Raw genomic sequence first — 20287 nt, 5'->3', positions numbered from 1 at the left:
GGGAGACGAACACAACTCTTTAAAAATACTCTAATTGCTATCTATGCATGGCTACTTCAGAATCTTTCACACAACACCCTGGCTGATGACAAGAAGAAGAGCTTTCACTTGTTGCCATGGAGACCTAATTAAGGAGTTTAGAATGGTGGAACTGCCCGTCACCCCCTATGTATATGTGTCAGTACTGTTGTTAATTATTTTTGAATAAATTGGCTGCACACTAATCAGAGCGATGAGTTCAAAATTCAATGCACCCCCCCAAAAAAGTCAATCATTTCAACGAGGAAGCCTGATATGAATGAGGTCTACTTGAGTAAAGAGCGACGTCAAGAACGATCTAAACTCGTATCTTAAGGAACAGCTGTATTTTTTTTTAAAGTGAACTGACAATGGCAACGCTTACGTTCAGTCAGTCAAAAATTATAATGTATTTTTCACATGCTGTTACTACTAGATATGAATTCATTCCTACTCACTCATTATTTTTAATTCTGACAAGAGTTTAAATTTGGACTTTATTGCTAAATTGCATTTATAGTTACTACTTATCTCACACAAAGAAAATATCATTGTATCAATACTTTTTTGTTTGAATATTATCTCGAGGGTGAATCGCGTTTCATATTTTCTGCCTGCTGTGACCCATGAAAGTGTCCACTACACTTCTATATTTAGCTGTCATGTGTTGTCGGGGTGGTCAACTGGAGGGAGGACGCCGACACGCCCTCTCTTGAATGGAGCGCGCCGTGCGTAAAGTCCGACGTGCAACCGAGCGAAATTGTAATTGGTTTCTCTTTCACACATTTCAACGTTTGTAACCGCACGTGGTGATTTAGATGCAGCAATGACGCGGGAGGAAGAGTTAATCCGGATTGCCAAGAAGCTGGAAAAAATGGTGTCTCGAAATAACACGGTGAGTGGAACTGGACGACCCACAGGTGGCGCGCTGTGGTTTGCTGTGTGCAGTTGGAGGGCAGCGCGTCGCCTTTGCTGAAGGGAAACAGGCCTTGTTGAGTTACGGCAACTTTAAATCAACTTGCACTAACGACTAAGACTTCTACAGTAAGCTCTGCACCCTGGTGCGTTATGTGCGCATGCGCGTGCATGTCGCGCACTGCACTTGTCAAGGGAGTCTGTAATGGATGATCAACAGGTGCTTGCAAAAAACGGATCTGGGAGCAGTTGTCTACAGATTGATGTGTGTCAAGTGCTGCCGCTACTTGGCTGCGTGTGTGTGTGGTGCATATGTTGAGCAAAACGTAAACAAGTATGCAGCGGTTGTCGATTGCCAAGTGCTGAGTGCACTCTTGCACAGTTGCTCCCATGTTGAATCTCTTGATTCTTGAACGTTATCTTGCTCCTCGTCTCGAGTTACGACTGATATTGTAAGGCGAGTTGCGCAGTTTAGTGTTTCGCGACTGCAGATTCGTCACAGCGACTTGGAACTTCCCTGATTCCAAAACTGTTCAAATTCTCAATAAGAACGCTGAACGAAACGTTTCGTTTGCATTTCCGACTGGCTGCAAAAAAATAGCAAACACACACAAAAATATAAAAAAATAGAAAAGTCATCAATGGGATTTGAACCCAGTACCCAAAGAATTAATAGTTCACATGGTAGCGCTTTACCCGCTGAGCTATCGTCATCGAAGCAGTTTATGTTAAATATAGCCAACAACACTAAATGACCCGGCGAGGGTACGCGATCTGACCCGCCCATGTTTTTTTTTTTTTTTTTTTTAACACACATATAAGTGCTTATAAAAAGAAAAAGTGGCTCCAGACCATTTTAGCCAATTTGGTTGTCACTTTCAATCTCAAACTATTTATAGTATTCAGGAAGAAATAATGGTCAACAAAAAGGTCAAAACTGCATAAAAGATCTACATTTACAACGTCGCCCTACAGCGTCATTACCGACATTTAATGCTTTGCGCCTGCAGACATTAAAGATGATAATGAAACCTAACGACGATGATACTATAGCGCACATGCAGACGTGAGGAGCGTAGAATTCAAATAACCTCTCGATTTTATTCCATCAGTATGGTAAAGAATTGAACTGCAAACGCATCCAAAATGAAAAACTGTCACGAGTGTAGCAGAGTTAATGATGATGACTTTGAGTCCAACAAATGTCTGGTCTTTGCTTGAGCTGCTCCATTAAACCATGTAGTGTAAGTACCTTCCATACAACTCAAACAAGGGTTCCATAGTGTAGTGGTTAGTGTGCTGGTCTTTCTCCCCAGCAACCCGAGTAAACTGTTCTTATTTCTTTGCGTCACGGGTTCAAATCCCGTTGATGACTTTTCTATTTTTTTTTTTTTTTTTAGTGTTTGCTATTTTTTGCAGCCAGTCGGAAATACAAACGAGACGTTTCGTTCAGCGTTTTTATTGAGAATTTGAACAGTTTGGGAATCAGGGAAGTTCCAAGTCGCTGTAATGAATCTGCAGTCGCGAAACACTAAACTGCGCAACTCGCCTTACAATAACAGTCGCAACTCGAGACGGGGAGCAAGATAACATGGGAGCAACTTGACATGTAACACCGGCTGTAAGTTGAACATTGTGTTTCAAGGCTTGTAAAGGACTTGACTTTTGGATTGCAATGCAATGTTGGCCAAGTTATTTCCAAAATGTACTATTAATAAATACACACTGGTTACTGTCATATGACAGTAATACTACAATATTTTCACAGGATTACATTACTGCAATCTGTGAAATTGTGGCATTTAACTGTTCACTTTTAACAAGACAATAATGCGAAAATGACAGATTACATTTGTCCTTGTAGGACTGCTTCATTTAAATTTGATAGTTTTGTACCACTAAATCAAACTTGTCAAAATGATTTAATATTATACTAAATATTTTATTATGCTATGCAATTGTGTGCTGCTACACTTTCATTTTCTTATTTAAGGACCGGAATGGTAAATGTATTAAAGGTGTTCAATATTGCATATGCAGGAAGGGGCTCTGGACCTGCTGAATGAGCTCAAAAGTTTCAATATGACACTTAAACTCCTCCAGGTAACACACACGCACCAACATGAACACATTTGAGCAAGCGCTGAAGTGTAGTGATAAATAAACAGACTGTGTGGACAAAAGTATTGGGACTTAAGGATGTTGCAGGATTACCCCAAATTAATCTTTCCAACCAAACCCCTAATGGGATAATTAAGCGAGGTGTGTCTTAATACTTTATTTCATCCGGCAAAGGTGCAATGAAAGTTGGTTCTATTTGTCTTAGGAGACAAGGATCGGCATGTCTGTGAATAGCATCAGGAAGCACTGCACAGACGAAGATGTCATCGCTTTGGCAAAAGTACTCATCAAGGAATGGAAAAAACTTTTGGGTATGTCGTGCCGAACTGTCGTATTCCCTGAGTAGTTTAGCAGAGTGCATATTATTTCCCCTGATGACACAAACTCCAGACTCCAGCCGTCCTCAAATGGAGAAAGCCGCAGAAGACAAGAATGGTTTGGACTCCAGCAAAGCAGAAGGGTCACCAAACGACTCACCCAGGTCAGTCTGTAGCTTAGCATTAGCTCAGCGCTTCTCAAATAGTGGGGCGGGCGCGGCGCGATACCAAGGGTGGCGCGCGTGACACCAGGGAACATCCTTTTCTTTTGGCTGTACTAGATTAAAGGGTAATTAGACATCCACTGCAGTAGGTGGCGGTATCACTGGAAGAGTGATACCCCGCCTCCACGCACACACAATGGCAACAGTCACTCACTCGGTCGTGAACCGGAAGTTGCGTCACTGACTCGTTCTCGAACGGGAAATTACGTACTGACTCGAAGAGTCCCTCCTCCGTCTATCACTCGCTGCTGTTTGGTCGTTCGCGAAGATTCACGAGTGCTGCGATCTCAGCCAACACACGTTATGCTGACATTGATGTCTTTGTTGGCTTGGAGTTGATGGTGTTATTATACCGAATTTGTTTTAGTAAAAGGTTGAAAGGAAAAAAACCTTTGTTTTGCAGTTGTTTTTAGGTTAGCTACCTAAATGTTGTAAAGGGAACGTGATGTACCGGAGTCAAATTCCTTGTTTGGCATGCTCAAACTTGGCAAATAAAAATTAATTTGATTTTGAAAGTGAAAAATGCCACACCCACCCTCACCCCCACTTTCTGATAGGTTATTTGATTTGTGACGTCACTTGGACACTCCATTCGGTACTTTGGAAAACATATTGGAACGCGGCCCCGAGGACGAGAGCTTGACACCTGTGATCTTTGACCATGATATTTCCCTAATAAAGTGGCCTGTTATTAGGTACACTTGAAAATGGCGGTGTACCTAATGGAGTGTCCGTGTGATTCCCTCGTTAAGTGCACCTGCGTGAAAAGTTTTAGCTCCTGCGGAACGTGAAAGAGGCTAAAACTTTTCACGCAGGTGTTTTTAACGAGGGTAACTTGGAAATCATATTGGAACGCGGCCCGAGGACTAGAGCTTGACACCTGTGACCTTTGACCATAATATTCCCCTCATAAAGTGGCCTGTTATTAGGTACACTTGAAAATGGCGGTGTACCTAATGGAGTGTCCGTGTGATTCCCTCGTTAAGTGCACCTGCGTGAAAAGTTTTAGCTCCTGCGGAACGTGAAAGAGGCTAAAAGTTTTCACGCAGGTGTTTTTAACGAGGGTAACTTGGAAAACATATTGGAACGCGGCCCCGAGGACGAGAGCTTGACACCTGTGACCTTTGACCATGATATTTCCCTAATAAAGTGGCCTGTTATTAGGTACACTTGAAAATGGCGGTGTACCTAATGGAGTGTCCGTGTGATTCCCTCGTTAAGTGTACCTGCGTGAAAAGTTTTAGCTCCTGCGGAACGTGAAAGAGGCTAAAAGTTTTCACGCAGGTGTTTTTAACGAGGGTAACTTGGAAAACATATTGGAACGCGGCCCGAGGACGAGAGCTTGACACCTGTGACCTTTGACCATGATATTTCCCTAATAAAGTGGCCTGTTATTAGGTACACTTGAAAATGGCGGTGTACCTAATGGAGTGTCCGTGTGATTCCCTCGTTAAGTGCACCTGCGTGAAAAGTTTTAGCTCCTGCGGAACGTGAAAGAGGCTAAAAGTTTTCACGCAGGTGTTTTTAACGAGGGTAACTTGGAAAACATATTGGAACGCGGCCCGAGGACGAGAGCTTGACACCTGTGACCTTTGACCATGATATTTCCCTAATAAAGTGGCCTGTTATTAGGTACACTTGAAAATGGCGGTGTACCTAATGGAGTGTCCGTGTGATTCCCTCGTTAAGTGCACCTGCGTGAAAAGTTTTAGCTCCTGCGGAACGTGAAAGAGGCTAAAACTTTTCACGCAGGTGTTTTTAACGAGGGTAACTTGGAAAACATATTGGAACGCGGCCCCGAGGACGAGAGCTTGACACCTGTGACCTTTGACCATGATATTTCCCTAATAAAGTGGCCTGTTATTAGGTACACTTGAAAATGGCGGTGTACCTAATGGAGTGTCCGTGTGATTCCCTCGTTAAGTGTACCTGCGTGAAAAGTTTTAGCTCCTGCGGAACGTGAAAGAGGCTAAAACTTTTCACGCAGGTGTTTTTAACGAGGGTAACTTGGAAACATTTTGGAACGCGGCCCCGAGGACGAGAGCTTGACACCTGTGACCTTTGACCATGATATTTCCCTAATAAAGTGGCCTGTTATTAGGTACACTTGAAAATGGCGGTGTACCTAATGGAGTGTCCGTGTGATTCCCTCGTTAAGTGCACCTGCGTGAAAAGTTTTAGCTCCTGCGGAACGTGAAAGAGGCTAAAACTTTTCACGCAGGTGTTTTTAACGAGGGTAATTTGGAAACCATATTGGAACGCGGCCCGATGACTAGAGCTTGACACCTGTGACCTTTGACCATGATATTTTCTTCATAAAGTGGCCTGTTATTAAGTACACTTGAAAATGGCGGTGTACCTAATGGAGTGTCCGTGTGATTCCCTCGTTAAGTGCACCTGCGTGAAAAGTTTTAGCTCCTGCGGAACGTGAAAGAGGCTAAAAGTTTTCACGCAGGTGTGTTTAACGAGGGTAACTTGGAAAACATATTGGAACGCGGCCCCGAGGACGAGAGCTTGACACCTGTGACCTTTGACCATGATATTTCCCTAATAAAGTGGCCTGTTATTAGGTACACTTGAAAATGGCGGTGTACCTAATGGAGTGTCCGTGTGATTCCCTCGTTAAGTGCACCTGCGTGAAAAGTTTAGCTCCTGCGGAACGTGAAAGAGGCTAAAAGTTTTCACGCAGGTGTTTTTAACGAGGGTAACTTGGAAAACATATTGGAACGCGGCCCGAGGACGAGAGCTTGACACCTGTGACCTTTGACCATGATATTTCCCTAATAAAGTGGCCTGTTATTAGGTACACTTGAAAATGGCGGTGTACCTAATGGAGTGTCCGTGTGATTCCCTCGTTAAGTGCACCTGCGTGAAAAGTTTTAGCTCCTGCGGAACGTGAAAGAGGCTAAAAGTTTTCACGCAGGTGTTTTTAACGAGGGTAACTTGGAAAACATATTGGAACGCGGCCCGAGGACGAGAGCTTGACACCTGTGACCTTTGACCATGATATTTCCCTAATAAAGTGGCCTGTTATTAGGTACACTTGAAAATGGCGGTGTACCTAATGGAGTGTCCGTGTGATTCCCTCGTTAAGTGCACCTGCGTGAAAAGTTTTAGCTCCTGCGGAACGTGAAAGAGGCTAAAACTTTTCACGCAGGTGTTTTTAACGAGGGTAACTTGGAAAACATATTGGAACGCGGCCCCGAGGACGAGAGCTTGACACCTGTGACCTTTGACCATGATATTTCCCTAATAAAGTGGCCTGTTATTAGGTACACTTGAAAATGGCGGTGTACCTAATGGAGTGTCCGTGTGATTCCCTCGTTAAGTGCACCTGCGTGAAAAGTTTTAGCTCCTGCGGAACGTGAAAGAGGCTAAAACTTTTCACGCAGGTGTTTTTAACGAGGGTAATTTGGAAACCATATTGGAACGCGGCCCGATGACTAGAGCTTGACACCTGTGACCTTTGACCATGATATTTCCCTAATAAAGTGGCCTGTTATTAGGTACACTTGAAAATGGCGGTGTACCTAATGGAGTGTCCGTGTGATTCCCTCGTTAAGTGCACCTGCGTGAAAAGTTTTAGCTACTGCGGAACGTGAAAGAGGCTAAAACTTTTCACGCAGGTGTTTTTAACGAGGGTAACTTGGAAAACATATTGGAACGCGGCCCGAGGACGAGAGCTTGACACCAGTGACCTTTGACCATGATATTTCCTTCATGAAGTGGCCTGTTATTAGGTACACTTGAAAATGGCGGTGTACCTAATGGAGTGTCCGTGTGATTCCCTCGTTAAGTGCACCTGCGTGAAAAGTTTTAGCTCCTGCGGAACGTGAAAGAGGCTAAAACTTTTCACGCAGGTGTTTTTAACGAGGGTAACTTGGAAAACATATTGGAACGCGGCCCCTCGAGGACTGGAGGTCGACACCCCTGGTTTAAGTGAAAAGTGCCACACCCGCCCTCACCCCCACTTTCTGATTGGCTCTTTGATTTGTGACGTCACACAGACACTCCATTAGGTACACCGCCATTTTCAGGTGTACCTATTAACAGGCCAGTTCATTAGGGAAAAATCATGGCCAAAGCTTAAGTGAAAGTGAAAAGTGCCACACCCGCCCTCACCCCCACTTTCTGATTGGCTGTTTGATCTGTGACGTCACACGGACACTCCATTAGGTACACCACCATTTTCAGGTGTACCTCATAACTTTATGCATTTATTGTACGTGTCAAGAATGTGTATTTGACTACTTGCTCTTTATTTGGGGGGACACCAAACGTATATTACACAACGTAAAACACATACATATTGTCATATAAAGCAGTGAACCAAATGTCAGATCTTTGTTTTCATGCCCAAAAAAATAAAAACAAGGAATAAAACACCAGACAAGTTTTAACAGGTTTTAATGTTTATTAAAATAAAAATAAAAGTACATTTCAAACCAGCAATCTAATGTGAAATTGCAGTAGATATATTTGATAATATTTAGGTGTATATATGCATACACGTTATAAAATCAAGATTACCCAAAGAGAAGCATAATGTTTCAGTGAGTAGTTCTTTCTTTCCTGGGCAAATCGTAAATCGACATTCTGGCTTTCATAGTTCACGCCAGGAGGGAGCGCAACACGTTCACTGGCTGATCCGTTGATGCACGGGAAGGAAGGCAGTTCACCCGTCGACTCGTTCGCGAACGGGAAAGTCCGGATTCGTTCCCTCACTGATCCGTTCTCGCGATGAACTGGAAATACAAATCACACACTGACTGACTCGTTCACTCACAGATCCGTTCGTTGGTGAACGTTAAATGCAATTCACAACTCGTTCGGGAACGGGAAGTGACGTCATTTTCTTCTTCGTTTTGTTTTACGGTGAGGTGGCACCAGCTTCAATGCGGTTTGCTGACACCTACTGGTTGAAGTCATATGAACTGAAAAAAGCCAACACTAGCACACACAGCACAGACAGAGCAGGAGATAAAAAGTGCAGTGGGACTCCATGGAAAAATATTGAACAGATATAATTTACTTCATTTAGCGAATGCAAAGTCCCTAAGCCAAGCAGTTGCCTCCTGGTCTGCTGTATGGAGGGTGACTAACCCTCCTTTAAGTCTGTGGAGAGTACAAACTTCTATGATGTGTTCCATGGTTTGCTCCTCTCCACAAGCACACAGTGGGGTGGGGCTACTGCCCCATTTGTGAAGGCAGGCCAAGCAGGGGCCATGTCCAGTCCTGAAACGATTGAGTGTCTTCTTGAGAGGTTGGTGCCAGGAACCTGATGGTTGGGGTCTGGCACCAAGTGTTTGTTTGGGACCTTCTTGGACTCCCATTCCATTTTCCAAGCCAACTGGATGGTGAAGTCGGTTGGGGGCAATGGATCAGCGTTCTCGTCGCGCCCCCTGTCAGTACCCGGGCTTGCCCAGGGAAGCAAATGATCCTACCAGCAGACTAAATTTCGCGACGACACCTGAGAGCCAAGTCAAAAAATCCTAGTCACAGTCCCAAAGCCGATATTATAATAATATAATATTATAATATTGATAATATTGAACTTTTTTATTTTTGTTTTCTCTCATGTTAATAACATGTGCAAAATGTTTTCTTCTCCCTAAGGGGGGCATCACAAAAAATAATTGAAAAGCACTGCATTAGCTGCACTGACACCACTGGCGGTGCTAGATCAGGGGGGGTCGCAGGGGCACTGCCAGCCCCCAACCCAAAATATGCACAGGTGCCAGGCCACATAATTAATTTTGGATTTTTTTTTTCTACATTTCCACCCATCCATACTGAATCTTTAATTTTTTGGGTTTGCAAAAATACATTTTACTTTTTCTTTTACTGAGATATCTTTGCCCACCCCAAGCAGGAAAGAAAATACTCGCTCCGCCAGTGGCTGGGACCAGACTTATAAAACATATGAAATATTACATACTGTTCTGTCACACTGTTTGTCTTAGGTTGTAAAATGGCGGTTGTATTGTTCGTTGTTGTTGGTGGTGGTTGCAGGAGCTTGGACATCAAACAGCAACTGGATTCACTACCTGATGCAAATCAGTCGATGAAAGACAAGAAAAGAAAACGTACAGATGAGCCCAAGAATAAAATGGCGCATAGATACGAGCATGGCGATGAAAAGCACCATACTGAGAAACGACTTAAAGAAATAGTCAAAGAAGGTAAAAAGCCGAGAGAGACAGAAGTCAACCAGCTTGAGAAGAAACACAAGCATGAATCAGACAAAGCAAAAGAGATAAGAGAGCACAAGGAGCCCAAAAGATTCAACGACTTGAAACCCAAAGAGCAGAACAGACTTGAGAGGCTGATGAACACAATTCCAGGCGAGCCTGCGAACGACGTCTTCAGGGAGAAATCATCAGGTGTCCAAAAGCCATTATTTGAAAGGTGAGAAGAGGCCCAGCAATTCCAAATATCTGTAAAAAAAGGGAGATGGCAGAATGATTTTTTTTCAGTTTTGGTGCCATCACCAGTGCTAGTTTATTATTTTTTGTAGCAACTTTTCCAACATGTCCCAAAACGGACTCACCTGTTTTGAGGTGTTCACCTGAACAAACGTCATGCTGAAATATCACAAGACAGTGGACCTTTCAGAAGGCGCTTCTTCATTTCAGGAGAGGAGTTCTGGACAGCAGCGTTCTCTATCCCACCCGATTCCCCTCCCCTCCTCGGCCCGCTCGCCCCCCCCTTCCCATCAGGCGCCCCTCTGTGGATATGAAGAAAGAGAGGTCAGCATCCTGAACCAAAGTGCATGATGGAGTCTGTGCATGCTGCATGCAGCCACGTCGTGGCGTCTTTATCGTGAGCTCCTTTGCTCCGGCGACGTTCCGGCCCACTCAGGTGTGAAATTTGTTCAGGAAGGATGGTAAAGACTCCTCGTTAGGGTGCTCTCAAGCTTCAGGGCTCACCTCGCCCAAGGCCAAGCGTCCTTCACTGGACTCTAAGAAAGAGAGGTCAGGCGGGACGTGCTCACACGCATGACTGGAATGAATTTCCCATTGAGAAGCTCATGTTTTGTTCACTAGGAAAGTTCCAAAAGACCCAAGCACGCCATGGGTTCCGCTTACTTTTAAACTCCACCCCCCACCACCAAGGTTAGAGTGCTGTGAGGATGTCACCTCTGGCTGTGACGCGGCTGACCTCTTGCTCAAGATGTCTTGTCCTTGTAGAAAAGAGCCGCCAGATCCAAACGCTCCTCTGCCTCCACTGCCCTTTCATCTTCATCCGCCAGCTGCGCCAAAGCGCCCCTCGCTGGATGGAAAAAAGGAGAGGTGGGATTCGGATCATAACAGCTCCGGAGATGGAATATTTTGAAGCTTTTTGATATGTTTTTCACCACAGGATGGATTCCTCAGACTCTAAAATTGCTTCCCACAAGACATCAGATTGTGTGAAAAGAGAAAGGTCTGGACACTGGGACACAAATTTGCAGTGGAATGGATTTGTGTTGTGTGACTTAAAAATAATGGAAAAAAAAAAAGGCAGACCTAGATTGCATTTGGGATAGCTGTTGAAAAATCATCATTTCTTAAAATGATTTATGAGATGTTATTTATTCATTTTTGAATATTTTATTTGTGTTATTTGCTATTATTTTATCTTTTATTTATTGTTATTTATTCATTAAATTTTTTTTTCAAACTTGGCTTAATGGGTGAAAACAGCCAAGCGTCAAGTTTTTCTGTTTTTTTTTTTTCTTGCAGGAAAGACAGTTTGGATAGCAAAGTGGCTAAAAAACAGTCAATGGATGTTAAGAAAGAAAGGTTGGCCATGCATGAGTGTGAACATACTTGTTTGGCTGTTAGCCAGATATGCGGCTTCAATTTTTTCAAAACATTGGCCCATTGCAGGAAATTAAAATGGGAGAAAATATGGCCAGAGAGAGACAAATGTTTTTGCTGCAAAATGATTTCGTCTAAAGCTAATTTATGAAGTGGAATCTCCCCAGTCCAACACAAAACTTCGAGAATAACTGGAAACCCAAATTAGCAATTATTTCATTTAACTTTTGTTTCTTTGTTTTCAGGAAGAACTCCCTTGACTCCAAATTAAGCCAGCCAGTGAAACACCAAACAACTCCCACTAAACCAGAAAGGTCTGTAATATTTTAGTAATATTGATTTATATCGGCTCACTCAAGTGTATCGTTACTCAGGCGGGAGTCTGACTCAAAGCACAACAGCCTTTCACCCCGTGCAAAGAAGCTAACATCTGAAAGGTACACGAAATATTTACTGCACTTCAAGTGAAATTTGCCATCGGTGTGTTGAAAGCAAAAACAAAAAGATGATGACGCTTGACTTGATGTGACAGGCGAGAGTCTCATGGCTCAAAGGCCACTCAGTCTGGACCTCCGCAAAGAAAAACATCCACTGACCACAATGAAAGGTATTTCCACCATTAATGCCATGTTCAATTGAAATCTTTTTGAGAGGCAAAATAAAAAATCTGCATCTGTTTTGTTCAGAAAGGGCAAAACCGAAGCCCCGAAAACTCCAACTACGCCAAGCAGCCCGTTATCCCCCGGCTTCGCTTCCACTGGGGGTTCATTACCGCCTCACCTAATTACCGGAGACTCGATTCGTGACAAGTGCATCGAGATGCTGGCGGCTGCCCTGCGCACTGACAGTAAAGAAATTATTTTTGATCATCTCTTGAGAATAAAAGTTTGCACATTTTATGTTTGTGTTTTGCTCACAGATGACTACAAAGATTTTGGAACTAACTGTGACAGCATGGCAGCAGAGATTGAAGATCATATCCTTCCATTCGGTCAAATATGCGCACGACTAACCACTTTCAATCATGTACAAAGACGAAATCTTGCTTCGGTCTTCCTTGACTTGACCGTCGCACATATCTACCAAGAGATCAAGGCCACCGACATGAAATACAAGAACAGAGTGAGAAGCCGCATCAGTAACTTAAAGGACCCAAAGAACCCCGGTCTGCGCAGGAACGTTCTCGCAGGAAGCATTGATTTAAGCCGCATTGCCATTATGAGCGCTGAGGTAATGTGGATGTCCCTAATTACTGTAATATGAATTTGTCCTATTGTCCACTTTGTCCTATTTTATCCTTATGGGCCAGAAAAAATATATAAATTATTATTACAAAGGACAGGCAAAAATGTGGACAAAAAATTCCAGTTTTAACAAAAAAAAGTCCAGAAAAAAAAAAAAAAATTATTATTACAGGGGACGGGCTGAAATGTAGACAAAAATATTCCAGTTAAATAACAAAAAAAAAAAAAAAAAACCCCCACAAAATATCCAAAAGTCAATTATCTAGGCTCACACTAGTATTGTTCCAAGCATATTTCAGGGAGGGACAGGGCCCCCGTGGTCCCCCCTCTAGCTCCGCCAGTGTTCCCACCTTTCTGTTAAACATTTACAATGAACTTTGTCACCATCTTCCGAATGACTGTGTTTGTTGCAGCCTGGCAGTAAAATCACAAACTCTTTTTACTCAAATGTTAGATGATGCAAACTCTGTATGATCACCCAAAATTCACTAAACTCTATTGAATGATCACAGCCATGCTTAATTTTGTGCTCTGTCGCTACACCACCCAAAGGAAATGGCTAGCGACGAGCTGAAACAACTGAGGAACGTCCTCACCCAGGAGGCCATCAGGGAGCACCAGATGGCCAAAACTGGGGGCACCACCACTGACCTGCTGCAGTGCGGCAAGTGTAAAAAGAAGAACTGCACATACAATCAAGTAAGACCCCGTTTTGTTTTGGAGGTTCCACTGTACAATAATTAATTTGACATCCTTTGCACAATTTGTAGGTGCAGACACGTAGCGCTGACGAGCCCATGACCACATTTGTCCTTTGCAACGAGTGTGGGAACCGCTGGAAGGTCAGCTTCTTCTTCATCTTCAGTTGTGTACATACGTATGTAAAAACAATTTAAAATAATTAATTTGTTTTTCCAACTTTCAGTTCTGCTGATGACTTCCTGGTGAAACCATCTTTTTTTTTTTTTTTTAAATAATGGGGAGTTTCTAATTGTAGCTGATTTTAAATATTTTATATTCCTACAATTTCCACTTGAATGTTTTTTTTAAGCATTCTAATAATGTTTGCTGTATAAGAAATTGAAGATTGAGCATGGAATGACTAAGTCATTAAGTATGAGCGCAATTGTGAATAAATTGGCTCTGTAATAAAAATTGTCCCTAAATGTCACAATGAAAATATACATAATTATTCATCATTATACTTTGTATATAATTCCAATAAACTGTAAACAAGATGAAACTTGTTTATAATGACATTTCTTCAAGCCATTACTCAAATGACATGGCTTCTATTTCATCTTCATCATCCTCATCTGGCAACCGCAGTAATGTATGCAATGAATCAAACCGCATGCTTACTCACAGCAGATGGCAACAAAGCATCACAATTCTTCCGCACTTTGAATTTCTCCTTTGGGTCGCAACTGCAAATTAGGTGCTGGCTTGGTAAAGCTAAGCCTCAAAGCTGGTAAAAGCCGGCAGGGAAAATGAAATGCAAAGAGAAAAACATTTTCACTGTCACTCATACACTTGCTGATATATTTTGAGAATTATTCATAAAGAATATATTTTTTTTAAGATGCCATCTGTTTGAACGTGAAGCTACATTAGCGATAAACTTCTCCATATGGGCAGGCAGACAGTAAGCATTTTTTTTTTTTCAATAAAGAGCTGAAAAATATGATTATCATATTCAGTTCAGCGAGTTAATCATCTTTCCCTGGAAAGAAAGCTATTTTGGCCGTCTTTTTTCTTTAAAATGCAAGCACAGAGGCGTTAATTGAGGTTATATTCACAAGTGAAAAATCACATCATGGTACTAATTGTATGTTCCCGGTGCTCTTGCGTGTTTATATTTAGAGAATCTATTTTGATAGTCGTACATCCTGTGAGCGTTTTCTCTGGTTGAAAAACAGCTGCACCATTTGTACACTTACATTTATGATCTTCACATACAGTTTGAGAACCTCATCTGCGACAGGGGATGGATTTGATGACACATTTCTACTTTTCACCTTCCTTTCATCCCCCACTAGCCGCACTATCACATTTACTTGACTGGCTAATTGGTCGACCGGTGCTCCTCCTCGTCCTTCCTAATGAAGATTGCTGGTCTGTTCGTAAAGACGGAACATTTGTAAAGACATCGATTGCCGGCCGCATTAAGAAAGTGTGTGAATGAAAGGACACCTACAAGGGGAGCGGGATCAATTCGGGCTCCGTTAGTTGTTTGATCGGTAACCATGTGAACTGACACTCGGTCAAATAAGCAAGTGGGTTCTGTCATGCGTTTGCATTGGTCTGGTTTCTCAACACGTTTAATTGCACTGGACGGTGCCTGTGCGAGCGTACGTTGATTATCAGAAGCATAATTGCAAGTGGCAACTTGTTTTGAATGTCAAATTCCACCCCAGTGCCCCGTGGCCCCCATTTTTTTTCACCGCCTCTGCTCTGAGCTGCTGCTGATGTCATTGACTGCTTTGCGCTCTGGTCATGAATGACGTATCAGCGGCTCCGGTAAGAGAACCTTTTCCGCGGTGTTTATACGAGGTAAGCTAACCCTGGCTCATGTCCATGTATGGTTTCCACGGAGTTTCGGGCAAGGGGATGAAAGTGTTCGGTGGAATCTTGAGAGCAGAGGAGAAAAGGCCAAATGATGAAGCAGGAGAAGTGCCTCAATTTCCAAGTCAGCTGCTTGAATAGAATAAAATGATAGAAAACAAGACTAAAATCGTCCCTGGAGAGTAAAATTGTGATGAGATTCTACAAGAACACCACATCTTCACAATCTTGGAGTAAATTCAAAACTCAATCCTCCAAGAAGTGACGCCAGTTCATCAGAGACAGTTTGGGAATGGAAATAATGGAGTAGTCAGTCAATAGTGCTGACCTCAACCCGTATGAACACTTGTGCGTGCTGTTCATGCTCGAGTGGCCAAAATAAGCACTTGGGTTGAAGTGTCTGCATTCGTGGGCATACAAAATGCATGTTATTTAAATAAGAACATTATTTTGCTCATATTTATTTGATGGTGTCCTATTAGATTGTCTGAAATATGTCTGAGCTCAATAAAGGTTTGGAAATACTATTTTATTTTATTCAACAGCTATTTACTTAAGAGAACATTATTTTTACATGAATACAGTGGTTTAATTTTTCGGAGCTAGACAGGAGGGCCGCCGCCACATTTTTGTCTTGTCCCAAGTTAATAAAGTCCTGGTCGATATTTGATACTATAAAGCAGATTTACGATGTGTTGTGATCTGTTCTTTATCATCGTTGGCGGTATCTAAGCAGCCTCACACTGCTGCCTTCATGATTTAATGCTACAAAAATGTAGCGCACACTGCTCAACAAGGCAATTTATACCATCAGACTTGAGAAATGTAGGCCACTATATTTTCACATTCGAAACATCTCACGGCACACCAGCAAATGAAAATGTCAAAAGGTATTAACTGGATAGTAAAACAAAAATGATCTGGACTTACACGTGTCCTTAGAAATGTAAACTCTGAGCTGATCTACTTTCTGGGATTAAAGAAAGACAATTTTGGGACCAATTAAGTGAAATTGAATAAAATGTTTTTGCCGCATACCAAATGTTCTCTCTCTGCTGCGAATCACGTTTCGATTTTGATGTGAGACAGGCTTCTTCCCAGAAGTCTACAACTTTACTTAATAAAGATGTTTTGAACTTTCAGCAGTCACACCAGTTTTGTATATACCCCCCAAAAAAACGACTGTTAAAGTTAAAACGTGCACTCGCATCAGCCATTTCAGTGAGCGTGTTTTACTGGTTATCGTTGCCATGGAGACGAGTGCTGACATGTTTCCGTTGATATCCAGCCGCTACACAGCAGTGGCCTATCTCGTGCGCGGCCATGAATGGGCCGGTCGATGGCACGCTGCACTATGACCTAAGTGCAGTTAATTACAGCTACAGAATTTCCAATTTGATCCGAGGAAAAAAGGATGTCACAATTCGCCGCCGACTTGACATCAGCCTGTTTGTGTCATGTTTGACCTTATTTAGCTAAATGACCTCTTTGAGAGAAGCCAGGTAGCTCCTCGACAGTCAAACCCCCCCCCCCCCCCCCCCCCAACTCATTATTATCATCAGCCTTGGAAAATATTCTGTCCTCTTCAAATGGCCTTTTAGTTTAAAAAAAAAAAACCAGGCTCCAGTGTGTCTGCTGGCAATAGAAGATGACCCAGACACTAACCTTTAATCACTTTGAACAATAGTAGTTCTGGGAAATCTCGACATCTTAACACAAGCCCTGTCTACAGATGGCCTTTCCTATGCTCACAATTACACCAATGCTCTGTCCTTAGCTTTTTTTTTTCTTGCTTTGACCAATCGATCTATAGCAAGAATGTCAAACAAATTTTTGTCGTGGGCCATTATGACTGTCAAAGCCTTATATTGTATACAGTATAGGCTACTATAGTACAGTATAGTATTAAAAACTGTTCAAATATTTTAAAAAATGAATGAAAAAACAATTGCTAGCAATAACTTTTATTTTTTATTTTTATTTAAAGTGAACTCAATTTTTAATTTAGTATTGCCACATGAAGTCAATGCACAATTTGTCTTCACGGGCCACATAAAATGATGTAATGGACCGTATCTGGGCCCCGGGCCTCGAGTTTGACACCTATGATCTATAAAATCACACGTAAAGACTTTGCTAATTATGCAGTACAACTCTAACAACTGTCTCGACAATAACGTGGCATCAGCAAACTCTAAAATCCAGCCATTTTTTATGCTTCATCCCCTCTTTCGGCTTGCGGGCTCGTGCCGTGTATGAAATCAACCAAAAGATCTGCCGATGTTTACATTTGAAGCTGATTTTATAGCAATGTGGCGCCCCGTGCAGCTTTGATGGCGCGTCTGTTTATCTTCCTAAAAGCTCGTTGCCATAGTGCAGCCTCCACGACTAGCCCTGTGTTTACTTGCTTCCATCCTCATCGCCCTCCTGTTGTTGCTTCACACTGCTCCTTTCTCTACAGACAGCACCGAAGCACGCAATCTGATTTATTACTGTCTGTTTGGCACCGATGACCTCCATGTGCTCGTGAACAAAAAGAAAAGGGCTGGTCGGAGCAGGTGTAAATCTGCATTTCTGGATAATTATCGCACATAAAAGTCATCTTACGTCAAAGTGCATCATAAAATTACACCCCTGACAAAGATGCGTGTGCCAGACTAAATGGGAGGTTCTGCGAATCATTTGGACTCGTTATATTATTCCAAAAGTGCCAAAATGCAGCCTAATTACCAAGCACTCATGCATGTTAAATTTCATTACAGTTTTAGAAGCTTCAAGAGTTTTGTTATTTAATAGGGGTGGGCATTTTTTTGGATTACATACTGATTACATATGGCCAGTTGTGACCAGTTTTATATTATGTTTCTTGTTGAAAGGTAGGCGCTATGAAATCAATGTTCTCATGCTGGGCTGTTTGAATTTCAAATCTTATTAAAACAAACAAAGGCATTTTTCTTATGAATATGTATGTGATCCCTAATGGTACTTAAAACGTCACGCTCACTTGAAAATTGTCCTCCTCAGCCCCCTTTTATTATGTATAATGAGGCCAGTTGCCATTGTCATGTAAATGCTTGATATTTTTTATTTTTCTAATGAAAAAAATGATTCAGAGAGCCTTTTTGCAGCCTTGCAAGGCAACCATGGTCATACTTGAAAAAGACGTGGGCACATCAACAGATGTCTAATGCATTTCCAAATAATAGGTTAGATTTGTACTTTTAGTTTGTAGTTTTGTGTTTGTATTACTCTAGTATTGTGAACTTTTAGAAAATACGTTGTGTCGGGAATGTTCCCGTCAGCTCGTGGCAAACAGTAAATATATGTTTTAGAAATTACTCACTCAGGTCAAGTCTGGAAGCGAACAGGGAGAAGTGGTCGTGCTGGTTATTGACTTCCGTGACCTCATGGCTACATCCTCTCTGGTGCCCAACAATCTAATGAAGGTTTTAGCTTCCAGTCACTCAAGCACTGCAAGTTTCCTAACGGCGGAATATAAAACATGCACATTTTTGATAACTTTCTGTTTATATTTCCCCCCCCCCTCATACATGATTTATGGAGGGATGTTTTCACAGGCAGGCATTCACTTTGTTTGAAAATATTTCAATGAAAAATGGCCGCACTGCAAACTCAATACCATCAGTCAAATTGTCAGGAATTCCCAGTCTGCTGTCACGATAAGATAAGACTGCTCAGTTTTGACTGCTACTTGTTTAACAATATATTTATTGCAATTGGATTTTCCTTTCAACCTCCACGCTTTTGTTAGCTATAGCTAACTGATATGAAGTGCAAGTCGAGAAACAAATCATTTCCAACTTTTCCTCGTACATATTGTATAAGTCGCCGGCGGGTGTCATTTTAGATTAGATGATGGGAAAATTGAACGACTGCTTATCGCGCCCGGCTGTTTCACATTATGTAGTGATGTTATCGCAAGTTCTTATGTTACATATGGGCTCATCTTATGTTGTGTTATGTTTTCATCTCAGCTCACCCAATGTTTGTCGTATGATACATAATCTCATCTGATCTAATCTGATTACATAGTTATCTTTTGTTACATTGTCAGTTTGTAAGGTTTATCTTTCGCCACATCTTTTCTCATCCTATGGATCCCATGTCACATGATCGAATTCTTCTCATGCCCTTTTTTAGCTTAGCGTATGGTGTATGCTACAAGCTAGCTCACTTCTCCTCATATAAACACATATTTCCGAGGAAAATCAATCCGGTCTTTAACGTCAACGGCGCTTTGTCGGAAAGTGACGTGACTAGAGTCGCTCTTCAGTTCATCAGTACTCTTACGAAACTAAACATATGCAGGAATACCAGACAAAAGCTTTTACTCCTTAGTGGTTTGACATTGAGCGAGCGATGTTTGTTTGAAGTCTGTTTAGTTTTAATGGGGGAGCCATTTATTTGTTTTGCGACCACTTTGCAGAAATGGCCACAAAGTTAAACCGCAAGAACACCTGGATGCTATTTGGCAGCAAACACATGCATTATTCTTCGCAAATGGACCTCGGCAGTCTTCTCTTCCTTCTCCGTTAGCATTTGTCTTTCTGTCGATTTCCCTACATGCCTCACCTTCTTGACCAGTGAAGGTTTGTTGGATAACTTCAGCTCATTATCTAGCTTTTTTTTTTACACATGGGAATTGGAAGGTGGAAGGTGTCATGCAGAGAGAGTAGGTTCTCTCAAAATCACAAATTCTCCAGCACCTCTAATGAGGACCGGTAGTCTCTCGGCTATAATACAACACTGTCATTCCACATTATTTCTAGAGAGTATCTTAAAACTAGTCTTCCCAAGAGACAGGAAGATTTTCTGCCATGTTAACTTGAATGGTGGCATCCTAAAAACCTTAGTCCGTGTTGCATATCTATGAAAATAAAGTCCGACCTATGGCTTGACCCAAGTCAAGTCAATTTCATTTTCACAGCCCTTAATCACAGACTTGTCTCAAAGGGCTTCACATGGAGAGCACAAACTGAAACCAGCCAGCACAGGCTTAATCAAAAGCCATAGCATAGAAATATAGCATACCCACCCCTTAAAAAACATTTGAAGGTCGA

General features: G+C 42.1%; 1 protein-coding gene and 2 long non-coding RNA genes across 10 annotated transcripts; 1 reads left to right on the top strand and 2 right to left on the bottom strand.

Annotated features, from left to right (window-relative positions):
* Positions 1 to 692: 692 nt before the first annotated feature.
* tcea3 (transcription elongation factor A (SII), 3) lies at positions 693 to 13884 on the top strand. Of its 8 annotated transcripts, XM_037274311.1 has the most exons (20): positions 693 to 913; positions 2974 to 3036; positions 3260 to 3365; positions 3445 to 3535; positions 9608 to 10003; positions 10231 to 10344; positions 10474 to 10569; positions 10642 to 10710; positions 10786 to 10887; positions 10958 to 11020; positions 11320 to 11379; positions 11643 to 11711; positions 11772 to 11834; positions 11930 to 12004; positions 12084 to 12244; positions 12317 to 12373; positions 12473 to 12627; positions 13194 to 13340; positions 13412 to 13483; positions 13567 to 13884. In XM_037274311.1, the coding sequence occupies exons 1-20, from the start codon at positions 845 to 847 to the stop codon at positions 13573 to 13575; spliced, it is 2037 nt and encodes a 678-aa protein (XP_037130206.1). In that variant the 5' UTR covers positions 693 to 844; the 3' UTR covers positions 13576 to 13884. The 8 variants fall into 8 exon arrangements, with proteins under 8 accessions (XP_037130206.1, XP_037130204.1, XP_037130207.1 ...); XM_037274309.1 differs by having other exon boundaries at positions 10642 to 10887; XM_037274314.1 differs by lacking the exon at positions 10474 to 10569 and having other exon boundaries at positions 694 to 913.
* Positions 8693 to 10282, bottom strand: LOC119136321. The gene is made up of 3 exons (XR_005100693.1): positions 10146 to 10282; positions 9263 to 10032; positions 8693 to 8830 (listed from the first exon to the last, which is right to left on the bottom strand). It is a non-coding gene; the product is annotated as an uncharacterized LOC119136321 (long non-coding RNA).
* LOC119136320 lies at positions 10757 to 19844 on the bottom strand. The gene is made up of 3 exons (XR_005100692.1): positions 18550 to 19844; positions 12411 to 12476; positions 10757 to 10867 (listed from the first exon to the last, which is right to left on the bottom strand). It is a non-coding gene; the product is annotated as an uncharacterized LOC119136320 (long non-coding RNA).
* Positions 19845 to 20287: the final 443 nt, after the last annotated feature.

The sequence above is a fragment of the Syngnathus acus genome, chromosome 16 (genome assembly GCF_901709675.1).
Source record: "Syngnathus acus chromosome 16, fSynAcu1.2, whole genome shotgun sequence".
Taxonomy (NCBI): Eukaryota; Metazoa; Chordata; class Actinopteri; order Syngnathiformes; family Syngnathidae; genus Syngnathus; species Syngnathus acus.
The sequence above is the reverse complement of the archived record's forward strand: the minus strand, read 5'-3'. Positions and strand labels throughout refer to the sequence as shown.